The 20,647-nt window shown below is 50.7% G+C and overlaps 1 protein-coding gene across 2 annotated transcripts in view; it reads right to left on the bottom strand.

The window, feature by feature from the left end:
• Nucleotides 1-18,676, bottom strand: part of ANKRD33B (ankyrin repeat domain 33B) — an 86,484-nt gene extending 67,808 nt beyond the window's left edge. The window contains exons 1-2 of one of the 2 annotated variants that reach the window (XM_082382610.1): nt 18,176-18,676; nt 17,518-17,694 (exon numbers count right to left, since the gene is read on the bottom strand). In XM_082382610.1, coding sequence (XP_082238736.1) covers nt 17,518-17,694; nt 18,176-18,529 — 531 coding nt within the window. In that variant the 5' untranslated portion in view covers nt 18,530-18,676. The remainder of the gene's footprint in view (nt 1-17,517; nt 17,695-18,175) is intronic. The other variant, XM_082382609.1, reaches the window with a different exon arrangement.
• Nucleotides 18,677-20,647: the final 1,971 nt, after the last annotated feature.

The raw sequence follows: 20,647 nt of genomic DNA, 5'->3' as shown, positions 1-20,647 counted from the left end.
AATCACATTCTTAAATGTCCTGTTCAAGAAATGGTCCCCCAGACTTGAAGTCAGAACTAAAAAGCCAAAGCTTGGGACTTCGCTGGCGGTCCAGTGGTTAAGCCACTGCACTTCCATTGTAAGGAGCGCAGGTTCGATCCCTGGTCCCGGAACTAAGATTCCGCATGCTGCGCGGCGCGGCCAAAAAATATAAATAAATAAACAAACAAACAAATAATAAAAAGCCAAAGGTTAAGGACACCGGATGACAAGCCCAAAAACGGATCTGTCAATCTAAGGACAGTGTTTGGGGAGCCCAGTTTCAAATGCCATGTGCGTCCGTGAAATAGCTGATGATCTAATTACATGAATATTGAAAAGGCAGCAGTCCAGTTAGGTATGATGCAAGAGACAAGCTCACCACACCAGTCCTAAAAAACCTCTGGCCTGGAACACTCTGTCCTCCTGAAAGAGCACCAAATCTCAGTGAGACATTACTAAAACGTTCACATCTGAGTGGAAGTGGGTCTTTTTTCTTCTGCTCTAACTGGTTGCCCAAGTCTGTCTCTGGGTAGTATCACTAGACCACTGCTCCTGTCAGCTCCCCCACTTCATTCTGCACTAGCCCCTCTGGCCTCCTGGCTGTTCCAGAACATTCCGGGCCCTCCGCCTCATGGCCTTTGTTCTTGCTGCTCCATCTGCCTGGACCAATCTTCCTCTACAACCATGCAGGGAGACTCTCCCCTCCACAGTGTCTTTACTCGAAGGTTCTCTCCTCAGGGAGAATTTCAGCATCCACCCAAAACTGCATAACCCGTGCCCTGCCTGGTCTACCTCTCCTCCTCCCCAAAAGCATGTGAGCCCCATCTGAATGGGAATTTCCCCCTTTGCTCAGCGCTCTGTTCCCTAGAACAGTGCCTGGTGCAGGGTACACCCTTTTTTGTGATATTTCTTTTTAAAGGAGGAACTGCTGCACAGCGTTTGATAAGTTTTCCTGGTAGAATGCACCGCACGCCATCTTGCTAGGCATGAAGTGGTCATCTCTGGTTCCTCATAAGCTTCATTATCAATTAAATGTCCACTGAGCACGTGGTGGCCGCCTCCAAGGTCCTCCTGGGTCTGGAGAAAGATGGAGTGATCATCGTGAAAGGCAGACTCAATGAAATTTGGAGTGGATGTGTCATGCCTCCTGGGGCTAATCTCCTCGTATTACATTTTTAAAAGCACAACTTGTCCAATTATGAGTATTTTTCAAAAGGAAAGTACGGTCAAATGTTAAGATTCTAACCAGAAATACTCCAAATAAGAAACTGAGGAGTGTTTACAAGTGCTGGGAATTCTAATCATAGGTTTCTCTCGTTTTGTGGACTCGGAGGAGCTGGTGGATATAATTTTTCTGCTAAGTCATGTAAATTCTTTAACTTTAAAAAACACCTGACCCAACTTTCACTGAGAAGAGGGAGGAGAGAGCAACCAGGCTTGACAAATACTCTAGATCCTTCTACAACCTCGGGAATTTCTCCATGTAAAAAGGCACTCTTGTCCACAACTCAAACAATTTTGCTGCCTTTATTCTCTATTTCAGTAATTTTCAAGCAGGGAGTGGTTTTGCTCCCCCCACCCACCCAGGGACATTTGGCAATGTCTGGGGACATTTTTGGTTGTCACACTGGGGCAGGGCGGGTGTGCTACTGGCATCTAGTGGGTGGAGGCCAGGGCAGCTGCTCAACATCCTACAATGCATGGGACAGCTCCCACAACAAAGAATTATTCAGCCCCAAATGTCAGTAGTGCCAAGGTTGAGAAGTCTCAACACAATAAAGGCCATTTATAGCAAGCCCACAGCTAACATCATAATCAATGGGGTAAAACTGAAAGTCTTTCCTCTAACTTCTGATACAAGGCAAGGATGACCACTCTCACCATATCTATTCAACACAGTACTGGAAGTACTAGCCAGAGCTATCAGACAAGAAAAAGAAACAAAAGGCATCCAAATAAGAAAGGAAGAAGTAAAATTATCTGTTTGCAAATGGTATGGTCCTATATAGAGAAAACCCTAAAGACTCCACCAAAAAAGAAACTGTTAGAATAAACAAGTCCAGTAAAGTTGCAGGATACAAAATCTACATGCAAAAATCAATTGCATTTCTTTACACCAACCAAGATCTATCCAAAAAAAGGACATAAAGAAAACAATCCCATTTACAATGGCATCAAAAAGAATAAAATACCTAGGAAAAAATTTAACCAAGGGGGTGAAGATCTTTACACTGAAAACTATAAAACACTGGTGAAAGAAATTGAAGAAGACACAAATAAATGGAAAGATATAGAAAATTAATATCATTAAAATGTCCATGCTATCCAAAGAGGTATACAGAGTCAACACAGTCCCTATCAAAATTCTAATGGCATTTTTCACAGAAATAGGAAAAAGAATCCTAAAATCCATATGGAATCACAAAAGACCCCAACTAGCCAAAGCAATCTTGAGAAAGAAGAACAAGGTTGAAAGCATCACACTTCCTTATTTCAAATTATATTACAAAGCTATAATAATCAAAACAGTATAGTACTGGCACAAAAACAGACACATAAATCAATGGAACAGAAGAGAGAGCCCAGAAATAAACCCAACCATGTATGGTCAACTAATTTTAGACAAAGACACCAAGAATACACAATGGAAAAAGGATAATCTCTTCAGTAAATGGTATTGGAAAAACTGTATCCATTTGCAAAAGAATGAAATTGGACCCTTATCTTACACCAACCACAAAAATCAACTCAAAATGATTAATGGCTTAAATGTAAGACCTGAAACTATCTTTTTAAGTATTTTCAAATCAAGGTTCTATAACTGGCAGCAAGACACAGTAGCCCAATTTTATCCGATAAGCAGATACAAATCACCTACTATGTGCAACAAACTCTGTTTGACTGAAGAGAACACAAGCTGAATGAATGATGCTGAGGACTTTCCCTCATGGAGCTCATCAAGCTCAGAGACATCAATCATCAACAAATCGCTATAAAACAAAGCAGAAAGAAAGGAGTTTCATAAACAAATTGCAAATTGTGATGAGATTCCAAAGTCAGAGAGAAACCATCCAGCAAGGGGCACGGGAGTTGACGGGGAAGGTGACACTGCCTTGCAGTAGAGAGAAGGGAACGATGTGTGTCCCAGGGAGAATAAGGATCTACCATGGCTGTGGGGACAGAAAGTCACCCGCTTCTGTGACACAAAAGGAAACTGTGGAAAATCAGGCAGGCATTTGAAACACTATTGTCAGGGGCCTTCAAGGAAGGGCTTCTGAAGATGATGCTGTTATAACACGAGCCACACAAATGAAAATAAATCCAATAGTCGCAGAACAGACCGGAAAGTGGTGAGATGCAGTGGGGAGACCGGAGAGGAAGTACCACATTTGTTAAAGTGAGATGTCTCAAAGCCTCAAGTTAGAGAGGTGGTGAGACTCCAGTGAAAAGTGGGGACCATCACTGGAGACTGTGCAGTGCTTAGAACACGACTGGAGATGGGAGCTGAGCGAGGCTGGGTCACCTCCAGGGTTGCAAATATGAGCAGCCAGCAGCATGGGGCAATCAGAGTCAGCTACGTAATTTGTAGCCCCAGTGCCAAGTGAAAACAAGGGACCCCAGGTTCAAAATCACTAAGAATTTCAAGACAGCAACAGCAGAGCAGCACACCAAACACAGGCCCTCTCAAACACAGAGCGCTGGAGCTTCACAGGTTACATCCCCACAAAGTCTTGGCAACAGAAATGGTGCCCAAAAGTTGGGGCTGGGGCGTTGGGATGAGTTCACAGAAAAGTACAAGATGCTGGGAGGTTGGCGGGAGAAACCCTGCAGTTGATCTTGAATGCAAGTGTGACTCCTGGGAGAGCAGTCGAGGGCTGAGAGCTGGCATCAGCTGTACAAGACCAGGGGGCTCTGCCAAGCAGGTGAGATTCCCAAGGAATATGCGAGTCAGGGTTCTGCAGAGACAGAACCAACAGGGGATACAGACACTTAAGGAAATGGCTCACACGATGGTGGGGTTGGCAGGCTGGAAACTCAGGCAGGAGCTGATGCCGCTGTCTGGAGGCAGAATTCCTTCTTCCCAAGAAACCTGCTTTTGCTCTTGAGGCCTTCAACTGATTGCATGAGGCCCACCCAGACTGTCCATGGTCATCTTGAGTTCAAGTCAACTGATTATGGCTGTTAACCACATGCACAGAACACTTTCATGGCACTAGTGTGGTTGAATAACTAGGTGTTATAGCCTAACCCAGCTGACACTTAAAAATAACCACCACATGGGCTTCCCTGGTGGTGCAGTGGTTGAGAGTCTGCCTGCCAATGCAGGGGACACGGGTTCGAGCCCTGGTCTGGGAAGATCCCACATGCCGCGGAGCAACTGGGCCCGTGAGCCACAGCTACTGAGCCTGCGCGTCTGGAGCCTGTGCTCCGCAACGGGAGAGGCCGCGATAGTGAGAGGCCCATGCACCGCGATGAAGAGTGGCCCCCGCTCGCCGCAACTAGAGAAAGCCCTCGCACAGAAACGAAGACCCAACACAGCAAAAATAAATTTAAAAAAAAAAAAAAAAAAAAAAACCACCACAGGGAGTAAAGAGAGAAGCGGGTTAAGAGAGCCTCAGGGCAAAGAAGTGGCAACCAGAAGGCCCAGGGGAAACCGGAAGTGGGCAATGTGTGGGAGACCTATGGAGTCCCAGGAAGTGGCCTCTGGGGGCGTGATCCCAGCTGCAGGTAATGGATGCTTCCACCCCCAGTCAGGCCACGGTCAAGATCATGCAGACAGCAGTGCCCAAAATGCTGGGGGGGAGGGGAGGCAGGCAGCCCTGCCACGGCCATGAGCAGTTCCAGGGGTGGGTTGGGAGGAAAGAAATCAGAGCTCAAGAGAGTGAGGCCGGGACCCAGGAAGGGACGCTTTCACAACACCCAACAATGAAGCTGAAGACCGAGCTGCAGGGGCAGCCAAAGAAGGTGCCGGAACAGAGCGAGCAGGGGCAGAAGAGCCCTCCAGCCCCCGGGTCAAGGCTGGGCAGCCCCGCACACCCTTGGCCTTGGGAAGCAGAGGACTTCAGGAGCCTGCAGGCAAGTGAGTCTTGGGCTTGTTTGATTTGGAGTTTGTGCGTGTGTGTTCTTTTTTATGACAGAAGAGATCCAAAGGTGTTGTAAGAAGAAGGGAAAGAGCTAGCAGAGAGGGAGAGATGGAAGAGGCCGTGAGAGGCGGCGATGGACAGTGGCCGGGTCAGCGGCAAGTGGGGACCAAGCCCACTGGGGGAGGGGTTTGCGCTCAGAGGGGCAGGGATGGCGGAGACAGTCCGTCCACGGCCCTCACTGGGCACTTCCCAAGCCCCCTGCCCCAGAAGCCCGGTCAAGGGCAAAGCCAGGCTGGCCCTCCATCCTCTCTTCAAACTAGATAGACAGCCTGGCCGTGCCCAGGTGGAGAGAGAGCCTCCTAGGCGGAGCTGGCAGAAACATTAAAGAGAAGATGGCAGTGCAATCGACCAGTGGTACCCAAAGTGCGCATCGGAATCCCCTGGGAGGCTGCTGAACAGCGTGCCGCTCCCACCCGAGTTCCCGAGTCACGAGGCCCCCGGTGCCACCGACACTGCTGAACGGAGGCCACACTTTGAGGACCTCAGCGACAGGTCAGCAAGCCCAAGTAGAGGTGAACAAAAGGACAGCTCGGCCCAAGGCTCACCGTGAAATGGTTCAAGTTTGGGTCTTTGCATACTTTGTAGAAAACGTAATTTTTTATCATACACCGTAATTTATAGGAAACTTACAGCTAAGACCCTGAAGGCAGAACCCACACACGTCACTCTGTCTGGCAGGCACCTCTTGTGGTGAAGTGCGTTGTATTCCTTTGCTGAGAAAACTGTCAAGATATGTTGGCATATAGTTCATCTTTCATAAAAACCCTTTTATAAGTAATGTAAACAAAGAAAGGAGCTAGTGGTTGCTTAGGGCTGGAGGGAATGGGGAATAGAGGAGTGACAGCCGAAGGGTACAAGGTTTCTTTTTGAGGTGATGAAAATGTCCTAAAATGGACTGCAGTGATGCCTGCCAGTATCTGTGAATATACTAAAAAAAAATCACTGAATTGTACGGTTTTAAATGGGTGAATTGTATAGTATGTGAATTATATATCAATACTGCTTTTTTAAAAACAATCCATTTTCTTCACTTTCCTTTTTAGATTACTTCCTTTTATTTTGCATTTTGGGGATTTCCCATCACTTAGAACTTCAAAGGCTCTGTTTTCTTTGAGAATTTTTTTTTTTCTATTTCTAAGCATCTTGTGACTACTTAATTTTCAACGATTTCATTTTATTCATCTGAACTTTTGTTTTAAATCACAGAATAGCAAGATTCCCTATTTTTAGATATGGAGATTCTCTATATGTAAACCCATCCAATATTCCACATAGAGACTCTGGAATTTTCTGAATGAAAGTCATACACATATCAAATTTTGAAAAATTATGTACCTCTTCTGCAAGTGGAAAGACACTTTAAATGCTTTTTTTTTTTTTTTTTACTGATTCCTTCAGTATTTGATGTGTTTTGCTATGGACTGAATGTTTATGTCCCCCCAAAATTCATATGCTGAAATCCTAACCCCCAGGTGTGATGGTCCTAGGAGATGGGGCCTTTGGGAGGTGATTAGGTCATGAGGGTGGGTGGGAGGGTGACTGTCCCTACAAAGACCCCCCAGAGCTCCTTCCCCCGCTCTGTCCGGTGAGGACACAGACAGAAGACGGCCGTCTACGAACCAGGAATCGGGCCCTCACCAGACACCGAATCCGCAGGGCCCTGATCTTTGACTTCGGCCTCCAGAACTGTGGGAAATAAATGTCTGATTTTCATAAGCCCCCTGGTCTGTGGTATTCTGTCACAGCAGCCCAAATGGACTAAGACCTGTTTTAATACTCAACATTCAGGAATATGCACTTCTTTGAAAAACAAGCCTTTTTTCTTCTTACGTTGACTTCTTTCTAAAGTACGCATGCTACTGATAAGGAAAGACAGACTCCACGTATTTGCTAAAACACTTACGCTGAAATCATGCTATGTGCAGATTGATAGATGGAACTTGCCAGATGCAGACAGAATGTTAATGAGTTTTCAGTTATTTTCAAAGGCCACTCAACCAAATTAACCTTAGGTTATTTAAAAAAAAACAATGTAACAGTATCTTAAGTATTCTTGGACCCAATAGTATTATTAGCAGAACCACTGTAAGTCACTGCCTTTCACAAATGAAATGAGTTAACTCCATACACTTGTACCTCATTCTAAACAAACCCAAAGGATTTAGATTTGTGTACACCAAACAACATTTTAAAATAATTATTTCTATTAAAAACAAATTCAACAGAGATTCCCTGGTGCATTTTAAGTAGCTGAATTTCTTAGAAAAATGTATTTATTCTACTTTTCATGTATGGCGGTGGAGACTTAACCCCGCTCCAGGCCCTCCCGCCTTGGGCCCCCCCTGATCAAGGGCTCTGCTGTCTCCCAAAAGCCTCCCAAGATATTATCCCCCTTGGGAGATAGCTCTGTCCTGTGATCAAAGAACCCAGTCTAAGCGACTGCGTTTAGGCAAAAGCTTCCCTCCCAGTGGGTGTGCCCCGGATACCATAACTTAATGCAGCAGCTTTCCTCCAAAGTAGGGTTTCCAGATTCCGCTAAAGGAGGAATTCTGCAGTCAGTGGGCCTTTCAGCTTCTCTGAGGTGACACTGTGTGTGGCCCCAACACGGGAGTGGCTTTCCTAGGTAGGGTGACCAACCACCCCAGTTGGCCGGGGGCACAGGGGTTTCCCAGGATGTGGGACTTTCTGTGCCAACATGAGAAAATCCTGGGCAGACCAGAGCAAGTTGATCCTTCTGCAGGGCCAGCGGATGCTTCCCACCAGCCACAGCACGTGGAGGGTAAGCCTGGGGACCTCAAGAGAGGAGGATGTGTAGGTGACAAGACACACCAGAGTCACTCCTTCCCCTGCTCCACAGTGCCTCCTGTGCCCCTTTTCACGGCGGATGAACTGGCTCCCCCAGCAACTGGATCCTCTGAAGCATGACGGTCAGCAGGGAGAAGCGTCGCCAGGTGACACAGGTCTCCTCACCCCCATCGGGCCGTCGGGCCATCCCGGCGCCGCTGTACATGGAATTCATTTCCTAGCAACCCACCCATTTCCTATGACCAAGGAAAGAAGGCCTGACTCACAGCTCTGCAAAACCTTCCCGGCAGCTGTGTCACCACTGCTGTATTTAGCGCACGACTACTGTGTTTCCAAATACAAGAGCTGGAAGGTCTAGAAGGAATCGATGCAGCCTGACCCTCCTGATCGGAGTGGGCAGGGCCAGGCCCTTGGGGATGCCTGGCTGGACAAAGTGGAGGAGAAGCAGAAATGGAAGGAAACTTTGGACACCCATAGCAGCTGCTTGTTCATGGCAGGACATCACGACAGAATCAGGCCCTGAAAGTCCCGGGATGCACGAGGGCTCCCAGCAGGGGCTCTGCCCTAACTTGAATTCACGGGAAATGCTGAAGAAAGGAAAAGGGCTCGTGACCGTCCCTGGCACGATGGTTATCTCTGCCCTCCTTGGGGTGCTCTCCTTCCTCATTGGTCATCAGTCTGGACCCCGCTCATTCTCCTCCAAGCCTCTGCCTCCACCCACCCATAATCAAAGGTGCTCCCCAGATGTGCCCAGATGTGGCCCCAGCCCCTGCCCTGCCTCTCCTCCCCCTCCTGCCCTGCTTCACCTGCACCCATGCCTCCAACTGCCACTTTCCTTGCGGGATGAACACGTAACAGGAGATCGACCCTCTTAACTAATGTTTACATTTACAAAGGGGTCCTTACCAAGCGGACACACCATTTTCTTGACCACTCCTCTTTGGTTAGACGTTTAATTTGCTCCCATCTCTTCCCTTGGCTGAAATTGAACCAGCAGGACTGGAAACCCATCTTGAGGTTAACTCACCCATACAAACAACAGCCGCACTCACCAGGCGCCTATGATGTGGTACCCACTGTATGTGTAAGTCACTTTTTTAGGCCCTAGGACCTCTGTGAGGTGTCGTTAGCCTCATAAAAAGCATCCCCGCTTTCTAGATGGGGATCTAGAGGAAATTGAGGATGGAAAGATCATGTGACTTGTCCAGGATCATGTGACCAACCTAAGCCTGCTATCTTTGGCCGCCACACTTGTTTTCTACTCTCATAATAAAGTTCTAGAGTTCTTCCAACAAGCGTACATACCAATCACCAAGACCAGCTTAAAGTGAGTGTCGATTCTGGTTCTGTATGCCTAGGGAGGGCCTGGGATCCTGCATTTGGGAAAAACTCCCAGAGGAAGCCACGCTGCTAAGTCATTTTACCACACTCGAGTAGCAGTGGGTCAAACACCCAGTATTCCCGGTCGGTCCCATTTCCCCCATAACCAGCTCTGATCCTGCTTTAGTTTCCAAACTCCAGTCTATTCATGCGATAGGGCTGCAGATGAAAGGTAATGCATGCCTTCCTTCATTTTTACTAAACTTTTGATTTTGAAATAGTGTGTGTCTGAAGCTTGGCTCAAACTCTTGGGTAACTAGCCACTCCTTAATCTGTCTCCATCTTAGCGGTTCACAGAGCCTCACCTTTCCTTTCTGTCTGCCTACTGGTAGGAAGTTGCCCCCTTGGGCGTTCTTCCCCAATACCAACATCTTGCATAACTGCAGTACAAGAACAACATGAAATGGCCATTGCTGCAATCCACAGAGCGTGTTCAGGTGTCCCCAGTCACGTGTGTGTGTGGCTCTCTGCCATTTTAACCCTTGTGCAGCTCCCCATAACCACCACCAACACAATCTAGAAGCAGGCCTGTCCCAGTGAGAGTACCACCCACCCCTCTCCCCAAAGCTCTAACCTCAGCAACCTCTAATCTGTTCTCCATCCCTCCCTCCAACTGCATTACTTTGCGAAGGTTACATAAACGGAACCATACAGCATATAATCCTTAGAGATGGAATTTTTTTCACTCAGCCCAATTTCTCCATCTTCCTTTATTTTTAAACTGACTTCACGTGTCTTCCCTTATTCCGGAAAATGTGCTACTGTGAATTTCACACCCTTTACTGGGCAGGTACTGCCCCTGAGCAGGGCTCGTGCCTCTTTGGAAGCCTCACCTCCACACCCCCCTCCGCTGGATGTCCCTCACCAGGGCTGGCCTCTAACCCGAGAGTCAGTTAAATTCCAGAAACAGAAGCCAGAGGGAAATGCTTGGTCCTCTGCCGCATCACATGCCGACTTTGGATGTGAACTTCCTCGGAGCTGACGTAGATGCGCCTTTGTAAGCGTACGTTGCTTTTCTGTTACTTTGAAATTGCTCTCAAATCCCACCACTCCAATCCAATTTTGCCACCAAGCCAACTGTCACTCGGGATTTCACGTCTACCTGAATTTCTGTGTCTCTGACTTAGAAGAAATAAATAAGTAAATGCCACCTTCAACTGTCTTTCAAATTCAGGAGCACCATTAAAAACAGTCTCTATTCTTTTTGTACACACACACTGAGTGACATCAAGGATTCTTAACATCCTACTTCATCATAAAATCTGACCTCTTAAGAACACACACACACACACACACACACACACAGAGCCATATAAACACCTTCATTCGACCAGCTGTCTAAAAGAATTACTTCCCAACCGTCTGGAATGAAGCATATTTCCTTTGTTCACATATTTTAACAACTTCTCTACATCCTTCTTATTTCCTTTAATTAAAGGGAATTATATATTGTGTTACATATGGAACTGTTTTGAGTTAATCTGGAGAAATCATAAAATGTCACATTGTTATGATTTAGAATTACTGGCCCAATAGGCTGTAAAGCCAGTCTCAAGAAATTTCAAAATATCATGCAGACCATAGTCTCTGAATCAGGTTTTAAAAATTATTTTAGGGACTTCCCTGGTGGCGCAGTGGTTAAGAATCCACCTGCCATTGCAGGGGGACACGGGTTCGATCCTTGGTCCGGGAAGATCCCACATGCCATGGAGGAACTAAGCCCGTGCCCCACAGCTACTGAGCCTGCGCTCTAGAGCCCACGAGCCACAACTACTGAGCCCGCGTGCCACAACGACTGAAGCCGGCGCACCTAGAGCCCGTGCTCCGCAACAAGAGATGCCACCATGATGAGAAGCCCGCGCACCACAACAAAGAGTAGCCCCTGCTCGCCGCAACTAGAGAAAGCCTGCGTGCAGCAACGAAGACCCAATGCAGCCAAAATAAATAAATAAATAAATATTTTAATAAAGCTTAACAATATGTATTTAAAAAATTTAAACACCATTCTAAATAACTTCTAGGTCAAAAAAAGAGGAAATCATAACGTAAATGAGAACACAACAATAATAAAATATTACATATCAAAATTTGTGGGAAAAAAGCCAAAAGTGATACTTTGAAAGTTATATGTAGAACAAACCTGAAGGAAGGAAATAATAAAAAGAAAAGCAGAAATTCATGAAATAGTGAGGAAGGAAACAGATCCAGAACAAAAGCTGATTCTCTGAAGAGACTAATAAAATATTTTTGACAATATGTCACAAAAGAGAGACAGCATTAATTCAAAAATGTAGAAAAACAGAATATAATAATGTTATAGCAGAGATTAAAAAGAGAACTCTGTAAAAACTTCATACTGTTAACTTTTAAAACTTAGGGGAGGGCTTCCCTGGTGGCGCAGTGGTTGAGAATCTGCCTGCTAATGCAGGGGACACAGGTTCGAGCCCTGGTCTGGGAAGATCCCACATGCCGCGGAGGAACTAGGCCCGTGAGCCACAACTACTAAGCCTGCGCGTCTGGAGCCTGTGCTCCACAACAAGAGACGCCACGATAGTGAGAGGCCTGCACACCGCGATGAAGAGTGGCCCCCGCTCGCCGCAGCTAGAGGAAGCCCTCGCACAGAAACGAAGACCCAACACAGCCAAATAAATAAATAATAATTTTAAAAAAACAAAACAAAACTTAGGGGAATAAAAAAATGGAACCGTTTCCTAGAAAAATAGAGGTTACCATAATGGGTTCAGGAAGAAAGAGAAAATCTGAATAATCCTATAACCATTAGTTACTGACCTAAAGGTCTGATAGGAGGAATTGAATTTTAGTAACTTACAATTAGCTAAATAACATTTAAAGCTTTTCCTATACTGTAGCCATATCTACTAGAAGTTGTCATTCAAAGTAGTTTTGAATAATAGCTCACATATTATATTGATATGAATGTTAGATGAATAAATGAGATTCCAAAAGAGTCCCTAAGCTCTCTTATTGTTTTAGATTTTTATAACACCTGCCTTAGTCTTCCTTTACAAGCATAGGATGGAAAAGAAATCAAACGTTCAAAGTCACCCAAACCACCCCACAGAATTTCTAGGTAGCCAATTCCTCATGGGCAGCCAGGAGGCAAAGGGGGAGGCTCAGAAGCCCCTTGGAGAGGCCCGTGGGGGGGTCAAAAGGAGGATCACGAACAGCTTCCGGATCATTCTAGAACCCAGCTCTCCTGATCCATCTAGCTGCCCTCTTCTCTGAGCCCCACTTTCTTCTACTACAAAATGATGGGGACCACTAGCCTCTAAAATCCATTCCAGCTTCAAAATCCCCTGACAATGGTCCTCCTAGGTTTCTGAAACCTTCATAAACACACCCCCCCCAAAAGTGGCATTAAATCCTATAATCCTTTCCATCAAAATTAAAACCGGCCTTCAGGGGCTGACGCTTGTTGATGCTGAATGATTAGGACATGGGAGGGTCTTGATACCCTCTTCTTGGGCACCTATCTGAAATGCTTTTCAATAAAAATAAATTTTAGATAAGCAGAAATGCTTAGGGTTAGGGAATAGCATTCATTACAAACAAAAGCAAGTTCACAGTGAGAGGGTAAATCTGGGCTCGGCTTTGTAACTTCCTTCAGCAGAACTGACGCTGAGCCTTATTCTCTCTGCTTGCCTCCTGGGAGTCCTGCCCCTGCCATGGAGAGCAAGCCTGGGCCAGCCTGCTGGAGGACAAGAAACCACATGGAGCAGAGACCAGCCACCCCAGCCAAGACCTTCCCAGTCCCGCCATCTGCAGCCAACCCCAGCTAAAAGCAAATCCAGCTGAGACTGGCTGAGCTGGGCCACCCTTAGCACAATGTGACTGGTGTATACACCCATGAGGTTTCAGTTATTTGTTATGCAGCATTGCTGTGCCCACGGATAACTGATACACTTACGTGAAGAACACATGGGACAATTTTTGATACTACAGTGATGGATAAGCGTCATTACACATTTGTCCAAACCCATAGGATGTCCAACACCAAGGGTGAACCCTAATGTAAACTGTGGACTTTGGCTGATTAGGATGTGTCAGTGTAGGTTCATCAGTTATAACAAATGTACCACTCGGATGGGGGATGTTGACAATGGGGGTGCAGGGCAGAATGTGTCTGGTGGGGCTGGGTAGGGGGTATATCTCTGTACCCTCCCCTCAATTTTGCTGTGAACCTAAAACTGCCCTTTAAAAAATTGTGTCCTTTTTTTTTTTTAAATGAAAAAAACAAAACAAATGAGGCTTTCAACTGCTTCTGGGCCCAGAGCGGCCCCTACCTTGGTCAGTGGAGAAGGAAAAGGCCAACACCTGTCAGCCTGCCCGTCCCAAGCCCAGGCTTTCCCAGGCTCACTTCAGCTTCTCTGGTTTGGCCCCTTGGGCTCCCAGTCTAATCTGCTCATTCTCCCTTCTCACCCCCTTTCCCACACTTCAGAATGTGCAGCTAACACACTAACATACTGATACATCCCCAAACAGCAAAGCCAGGCTCCTTCTCTGCTGGATGACCCTTGACAGACGTATGGAGGCCTGAGGCCAGAATTCGCTTTCTGTACCAACTAGCCAGTTCTAAGCGCATGCAGGCCCATGAATACTGAGGCCTGGTAAATGCAGAAGGGGGTGTGAGTTCAAACTTGATTCTCATTTTAGGGAAAGGTGATTCCAAAGTTTATAAATCTTACTATGGCATTCAAAAAAACAACAAAAACAGAAACAAAACATTTCTCACATATATGTCAAGATTAAGGTCCCAATCACTGCTACAAATCTATGAAACATTTAAGCCCCCCAGGAGCAAAGGGAGACACCCCCATACTGGGTCTGCAGTGTGGGCCTTCCTGAGCCATAGAGCAAATGGCTGGAGAGGCCTTCGAAAAACTTCAGCAAGAGGCCCTGGAATTTAAACATGCATGAGAAGAATTATAGCAAGAAAGGAGTGGGAATTCCCTGGCGGTCCAGTGGTTAGGACTCCGCACTTCCACTGCCGGGGGCCAGGGTTCAATCCCTGGTCAGGAAACTAAAATCCTGCAAGCTGCAGGGCATGGCCAAAAATAAATAAGTAAAAATAAATAAAAAATTAAAAGAAAGGAGTACAATATTTTAAATTTAGCATAATTGGGCCTAATTTGGTTCAAGAGCTGTCTGACATTCAAACTGCCGTTCTGTAACAGTGAACACAGCACAAACACTTCCTTTGGCTTCAGTACTGTCTGCAGAGCTGTCAGGGCTGTAAGGCTGAACCTTGAGAGAGAAGTGAAGAATTAAGAAGGAGAAGTGCGGTAGCTTCCACTGTCCCAGCGTCAGTGGGAACAAAACACGCCTAAATGTACAAGACAGCAGAGCACACTTTGAATATTGCTGAAGAATTGTTTGACAGATATTTATAGGTTGCATATTCAATTACACCATCCTTTTAGGGCAATAACTATTTTAGAAGACTGTGCTGAGCCACACCCAAAATTCTACGAACCTCAGGAGCCAGGAAAGAACACACCTAAAAACAAACGTGATCCTTACTTACTCCAACCAAATGAAACCTCTGTCAGCTCAGGCAAACTCTCTTCTTAACTGACCAGAGATCAACAGCTCAACAAAAACACCCCCCCCACAAAACACCTTGAGAGATATTTTTCTTCTGCGAAGCTGCTGCCGGCAGCACCTGTAATTCTATAGTTAATGCAATTACCTCGCTCCTCCGGCAAAAGCTCTGTAAGCTTTTTTACTGCTACTAATCATAGACCAGTCGCAAAGGGCTCCTGCCTCAGGGCCTTTGCACATGCTGTGCCCTCTGTCTGGAGTGCTCTGCCCGAGTTATCTTCTCTACATCTTTACTTGAATGTCACCTGTCGTCTCAGAGGACCACCCTACGTATATACAATTTCAGCCCTTAGTCTCTGAACACCTGGATTGTCGTCCCCAGCTCCCAGTGCCACTGGCTTAGCTAGGCATGGGAGGAAAGGTCTCCCTGAGGAGATGCCCTTAAGACCAGAACCTGAAGGCAGTGAGTGAATGGCCATCTGGGGAGGCACACCACAGCCCCAAGGCCGGACCCTGGCACGCTGAAACCATATTGTTTCCCGATTTCCTGTTTCTTAGCGGGCTGCTCCAGGCCAGCCTCTCATCAGCTAGCCCCCCGGGAGGCCTCTCCGGCTTTAGCACCCACATCGTCCCGCACTGCGACCAACCACACGGCACTTGCCACCACCCCCTTCGTTCTATCTGTCTGGCTCGAATGTCTTCCCACCACCATCTCCAAAAGGCTCCCCTTGCTGGGCTTCCAGAATTGTCCTCAGCTCCCTGCTTCCAAGACATTTGCTCTGCATTTTTATAGGGCCCCTCTCACATCCTGCCTCTGGCTCTAAGCACTGAGTACTATTACTCTCTAAGCACTGGGTACTATTTCTCTGAGTTCTTCCTCAACTAAAAGGCAGAGGCTGTTTGATTCACCTTGGAGTCTCCTGCAGCGCCAAACCGTGCTTTGTACACAGTAGGTCTGCAATAACCACTCAATGGTGACTCATTATCCCATTCGCTACAGGGTCATGTTTTGGACCTTGAGACACTTTATTCTTTCGAAGTGTTTCAGAATAGACAGAGGCTGTTTGATAATAGCATCAAGAAGCCACTGGGAAGAACAGAAGCTCTCGCCTCACCCCTTCAAAGCCCAGAACCCAGGACGCCCTCCTTCTGATCAGAAGATAAAAGAACCAGGGGTCTTGCTGTTGGTGGGCCGAGCGCCGTTTCTCCATCCTGATTTGGTGGGGAGCAGAGAGGAGGAGACTCAAAGCAGAAAAACAAAGGGAGGCTCTTTAATCAAAGGCAAAAGCAGAGAGAAAAAGAGCTTTGCCTGGTCGAAGGAAAAAAGATAAAACGCTGGAGGACGGCTCTTCCGAGCAAGGAGAAGGTAGGTGAGTGAAAAACAGGACAAGACAGTAAACACGGCCATGTCAGAGTGCTGTGTGTTAGGGCATCTCGTGCTCACAACCCCAGGAGGTTGGAGCTGCTGTCAGCCCTACATCACGACGGGTAAACTGAGGCAGAGGGGCGCTCAGAGGATGGAGCCAGCCTCCTCTGACCCTGCACTGAGGGAGGGGCTTTCAAAGTGGCCCAGAAACTCAGTCCGTCAGACCCAAGCCCCTTGGGGATGGTTTACGTTGTTCACAGTGGTCTCCAGTGCAGCTGTTTTCCAACTCTTCTTTTTTGGCCCCAAAGGAAACAACAAAGCCCAGCCCAGTGGAGCCTCAGAGTGGGGGCTGGGTGAGCCAGGCCCACCCCTGCCCACTGGAGACCCCAGGCTGCCCGAAACCCAGGAGAGACCTACCCCATCCGTGTTCTTCCTGATGCTTATCGGGCTTCCTTTAAAGCAGCCCTGGTTACCTGCTTCTGGAAAGTGAGGTCTCACATAAGCATCTGTTTGTGAAAAGTCACCTTAGTAAAAGTGAAAGCAGAGCCTGCAGAAACAGCACCCATTGCCTGGACACCAGAGGGAGGGCTGAGGTGCGGTCATTGCCGGGTGTCCCAGCGCCACCAGCGTGATCTGCCCACAAGGACTCCAGATTAGCTCCCCCAGCTCTAGGGGCCTCCGGGCCCGCACCACCTGACACATTACACCGAGTGTAGAACCTTCCCCAAGTTCAAATGCTGTGTCAAGTTAGACCATACGTGTAGCAGCAGAAAATGACCCTCCCCCAGGCTCCTGTCTGCCTAAGGGCTCCTGTCTGCCTAAGTCGGGCCCAGACCAGAGTCAGGGGCGAACCAGCTGGCCCCCTGAGATAAACCAAAGGCACAGGGTCCCACCAGTTCCCAGGGAAATGCACATCTTTCTTATCAGGCGTGGGCTCCCGAGCCAAAGCACTTTCCCTCCCGATTTGTGCCAGGCTGAGGCTGCGGATCCCCCGGGGACCGGGAAACGTGACAATCAGCTGAGATCTCTGCCACTATGCACACAGCACAGACCACGGGCACTTGGCCGCCGTGGTCACCCTGCGGTTTTTCCCTCCAGCTGCTTTGGTGGGTTGTGTTCTGAAAGCCAGTTCCCCTCAAGCCAACTTTTTCTTTCTAAGTGTGTCTCATCGTCTCTGAGTCTCGCCCTGACTGATGCGTACCCCGTGCCTCTCCCCGCCTCCACGCCCGCCTGCCTTACCTGCTGGGCACGCGCCCCTCTGCGGCCCTCCCCGGGGCCTGGCTCTCCGCGGTGACCGTGCAGACAGCCAAGTCGGACATCACGCTGGCAGGTCACCGCGTGGGTCACCAGGAGCGGCCGGGCGTGGGAGGGGGGAGGGGTACGGGTAAGCAGGGGGTCCCAGAGGAAACTCCGAACGCGGGGGGCTGGAACAAGCCGATCCGCGCTCGGGCGTGGAAGGGAAAGTGCAGGGGCAGCGCGAGGGCCGAGGACTGGGGGCAAGTGGGGCTCTGGGCAGAAGGGCTGTCCCCGGCAGGCGAGCAAGGGTGACGGTCAGAGGGGACCCAGGGTGAAGGGGACCGGCGAGAGGCTTCCAACCCAGATCCCGGCGCGGGCCTCAGGCGGGAGTAAGAGGACTCCGGGGGCGGGAAACGAGAGGGGGCTGCGGTGAGCACGCGGGACTAGCGGCGGGCCCCGCGGCGCTGTGACCTCGGCAGATCAGTCGTGCCGCCCCACCCCGGCCCGGATGGGCAGGCCACCCAGGGCTCCACACGTGCCCCACGCCCAGAGAGCGAGGCAAAGGGTTCACCGCGGGCGCTGGACAGAGTCAGGATCCGGGTGGCGCGGGCAATAGGAGGAACGCGGAGGGGACCCGAAACCTGCGGAGACGCCCGCTTACCCGGCCGTTGCGGTCGGTCTCCTGCACCTCCTCGGCGCTGGGCCCCCGCCGCACCAGCGCCCTCAGCAGCCCCACATCGTTGGCGCAGGCGGCGCGCAGGAGGGTCGCCGCCTCCGGGACGGCCTCCGGGACGCTCTCCGCGCTCACGGAGCTGTACTCCTCCTCGCCTCCAAAAGGGTAGAAGGAGTCGTCCGAGGCGATGCTGCGGGTGTCGGGCAGACTCGAGAAGTCCTCGTACTCCTCGAAGTCAGCTGGGTCCTCCCCGGCCTGCGCGTCCCGGGGTGGGGACGGCGACTGCGGGGACACGCGGCGTGCCCCGCCGCCCTCCGGCCCGGGCCCGGCCAGCAGCACCATGCTGGCGGCCGGGGCGCGGGCCGGGGGCCGGGGAGCTGGCCGGGAGCCGGGGACGCGGGGCGCGCACCGAGGTCACCGCCTCTTGTCTCTTGCGGCCCCAGAAAAGCAATGCTCTGCGCGCCCCAGCTCGGCGGAAACGCGCGCCCGGCGGCTGCGCTCCAGGACTCCAGTCGCTGGAGGCTGGAGAAAGCCCCTAGGGGGTGGGCGGAGCCGCGGGGGCTTTCCGAGCGCGGCCGGCTGGCGGGCGGGGACCCGGCGGGGGGCGGGCGGGGCGGCCGCGCCGGAGGAGGCGCGCGCCCCGGCTCCCGCGCCCGCAGGCCCGATCCTGGTAAAAGTTAAGAGCGAAGCCGGGGCTCCTCGGCGCCGCGGGGACAGCGCACCCGGCTGCTTTGCCGGGGAGCGGAGAAATGCACGCGCGGGAGAACCAGACGCAATAACTACAGAACGCGAACGCCCTTGTGGCGGACGGCCCCGCCCCTCCCCTCCTGCGGCCCCGGGGATGAGGGCGAAGGTAGGGGTCGGAGGACGCCGCGAGCTGAGCCTGCTCTGGCGTCGGGAACGCCCAGATCCCCGAGGCCCGGAGCCGCCCAGGGCGTCAGGCCTCCGGGCTGGGGTGGGGGAAGTTTCTCAGCGTCCGAGGCACCGAGCCCGTTTTTGCATCTTCCCAGGAGTCTGGGCTCCGGGGCCAGCTTCACTCCCGGCTTCAGACCCGGGCATCCCCGGGGCGCACTGGGCACGGAGGACAAGTGGATGCGTGGGAGGTGGTGTCCACCCCGGTGCCCCTCTGAACTGGGAGCTCCGTGCTGCCACCGGCTAGTCCCAACCCGGGGCGGGGCGTGGGGCGCGGGGGGAGGATTCGCGGAGTCCCCAGGTCACTCAGAACCCGGACCAGCTGTGGCTTTCAGGTTACTCCTAAAAGAGCGTCCCTGGGCAGGTGTCCAGGAGCCTCTGGGGGTAACATTTGGGTGGGACAGGACGCCTCCAGGCCAGTAGGGTTCCCTCCTCCTTCACCCCTGGCCAATGTCACCGTGCCCTGGATCTGCGGAGTCGAGACGGATTAACCCCGTCAAGCCGAGACGGGACGCTGACTCCGCGGCTGGCCACCAAACCCAGAGAGCAGCTCCGCGGGCGACGGCCTTGGGCCCATCCCCGGACTCTCCCTGGCCGGCGCTCGGCCTCTCCCCGTCCGTCCCGGTGCAGGGGATGAGGATTAGCTGCGGGGAGCCCCTGACCTCCTGGAGGAGGGTGCACCGTGGGCCAGATCCTCGTGGAAAAGGCTTTGCGTGGAGGCGCGGTGTGAGGGCGCGCCGAGCCTGGGGTGGCGGTGTTGCATCTTTGACAGAAACCATCGCAGATCCAGGGGCGGATGCGGAGACCACAAGGCAAACACCACCTCTTTCTCTCTGTCCCCTCTCCCTCCTTTCCTTCTTTTCTTTCCACCGCTCTTGACAGCGTGCCTGCCAGGTGCCAGCGCGTGAGAGGCCCTCGGGGTGCAAAGGTGAACCAAACCGGGCCGCCGCAGGCACTGGGGACAAACCAGAAGACCCTAGGCCCCGGGAGGGCAAGCTGAGGGCTACAGTGGGGAACGCGGTCAGAAACACCCGGGGTGGGCGGTGGAGGCCAGAGTGAGGTTTGAACTGCCTGCCGAAGGCCGCTTGATCTTGAGCCCCTGGCGTTACCCTGCGCTGGGCTGGAACTGCGGTGGTGATCACGCCGGCCTCCAGTGTCCTCGAGGCGGGCCCGGAACGTGGCTTCCTGAGGCAGGGAGGGCCGCGGCCGGAGGACAGCGACTTCTGGTGAAGACAGTTGGACGCGTGAGCGAGCCCTGAGCCAGAAGTGAACTTGCGTGCACTGGCCTCCTTCTGTAGTCCGGGGCTTTCTCTCCGAAGCCCAAAATACCCCAGATCGTTGTTTGCTTTTTACCTTTTTCTGTAACTAGCCGTATTTACGTACATTCCCACTCGGAATTTCCCCCTTTCAAAGTTGATGGCTGTTTTGGTGTTTCCAGAGGCCTGTTAAATGAAGTCAGGGGATTTACAAGTTGAAGTGACCAACACCCCCTCACCCCCAAGGCGGGTTGGGTTTGCTGGCCCTCCTCTCCCCCCAGCCGGCACAGGG

Source organism: Balaenoptera borealis, assembly GCF_965194805.1.
Source record: "Balaenoptera borealis genome assembly, chromosome: 2".
NCBI classification, from domain to species: domain Eukaryota; kingdom Metazoa; phylum Chordata; class Mammalia; order Artiodactyla; family Balaenopteridae; genus Balaenoptera; species Balaenoptera borealis.
Note: the sequence above shows the minus strand (reverse complement) of the source record. Positions and strands in the feature narration are given on the sequence as shown.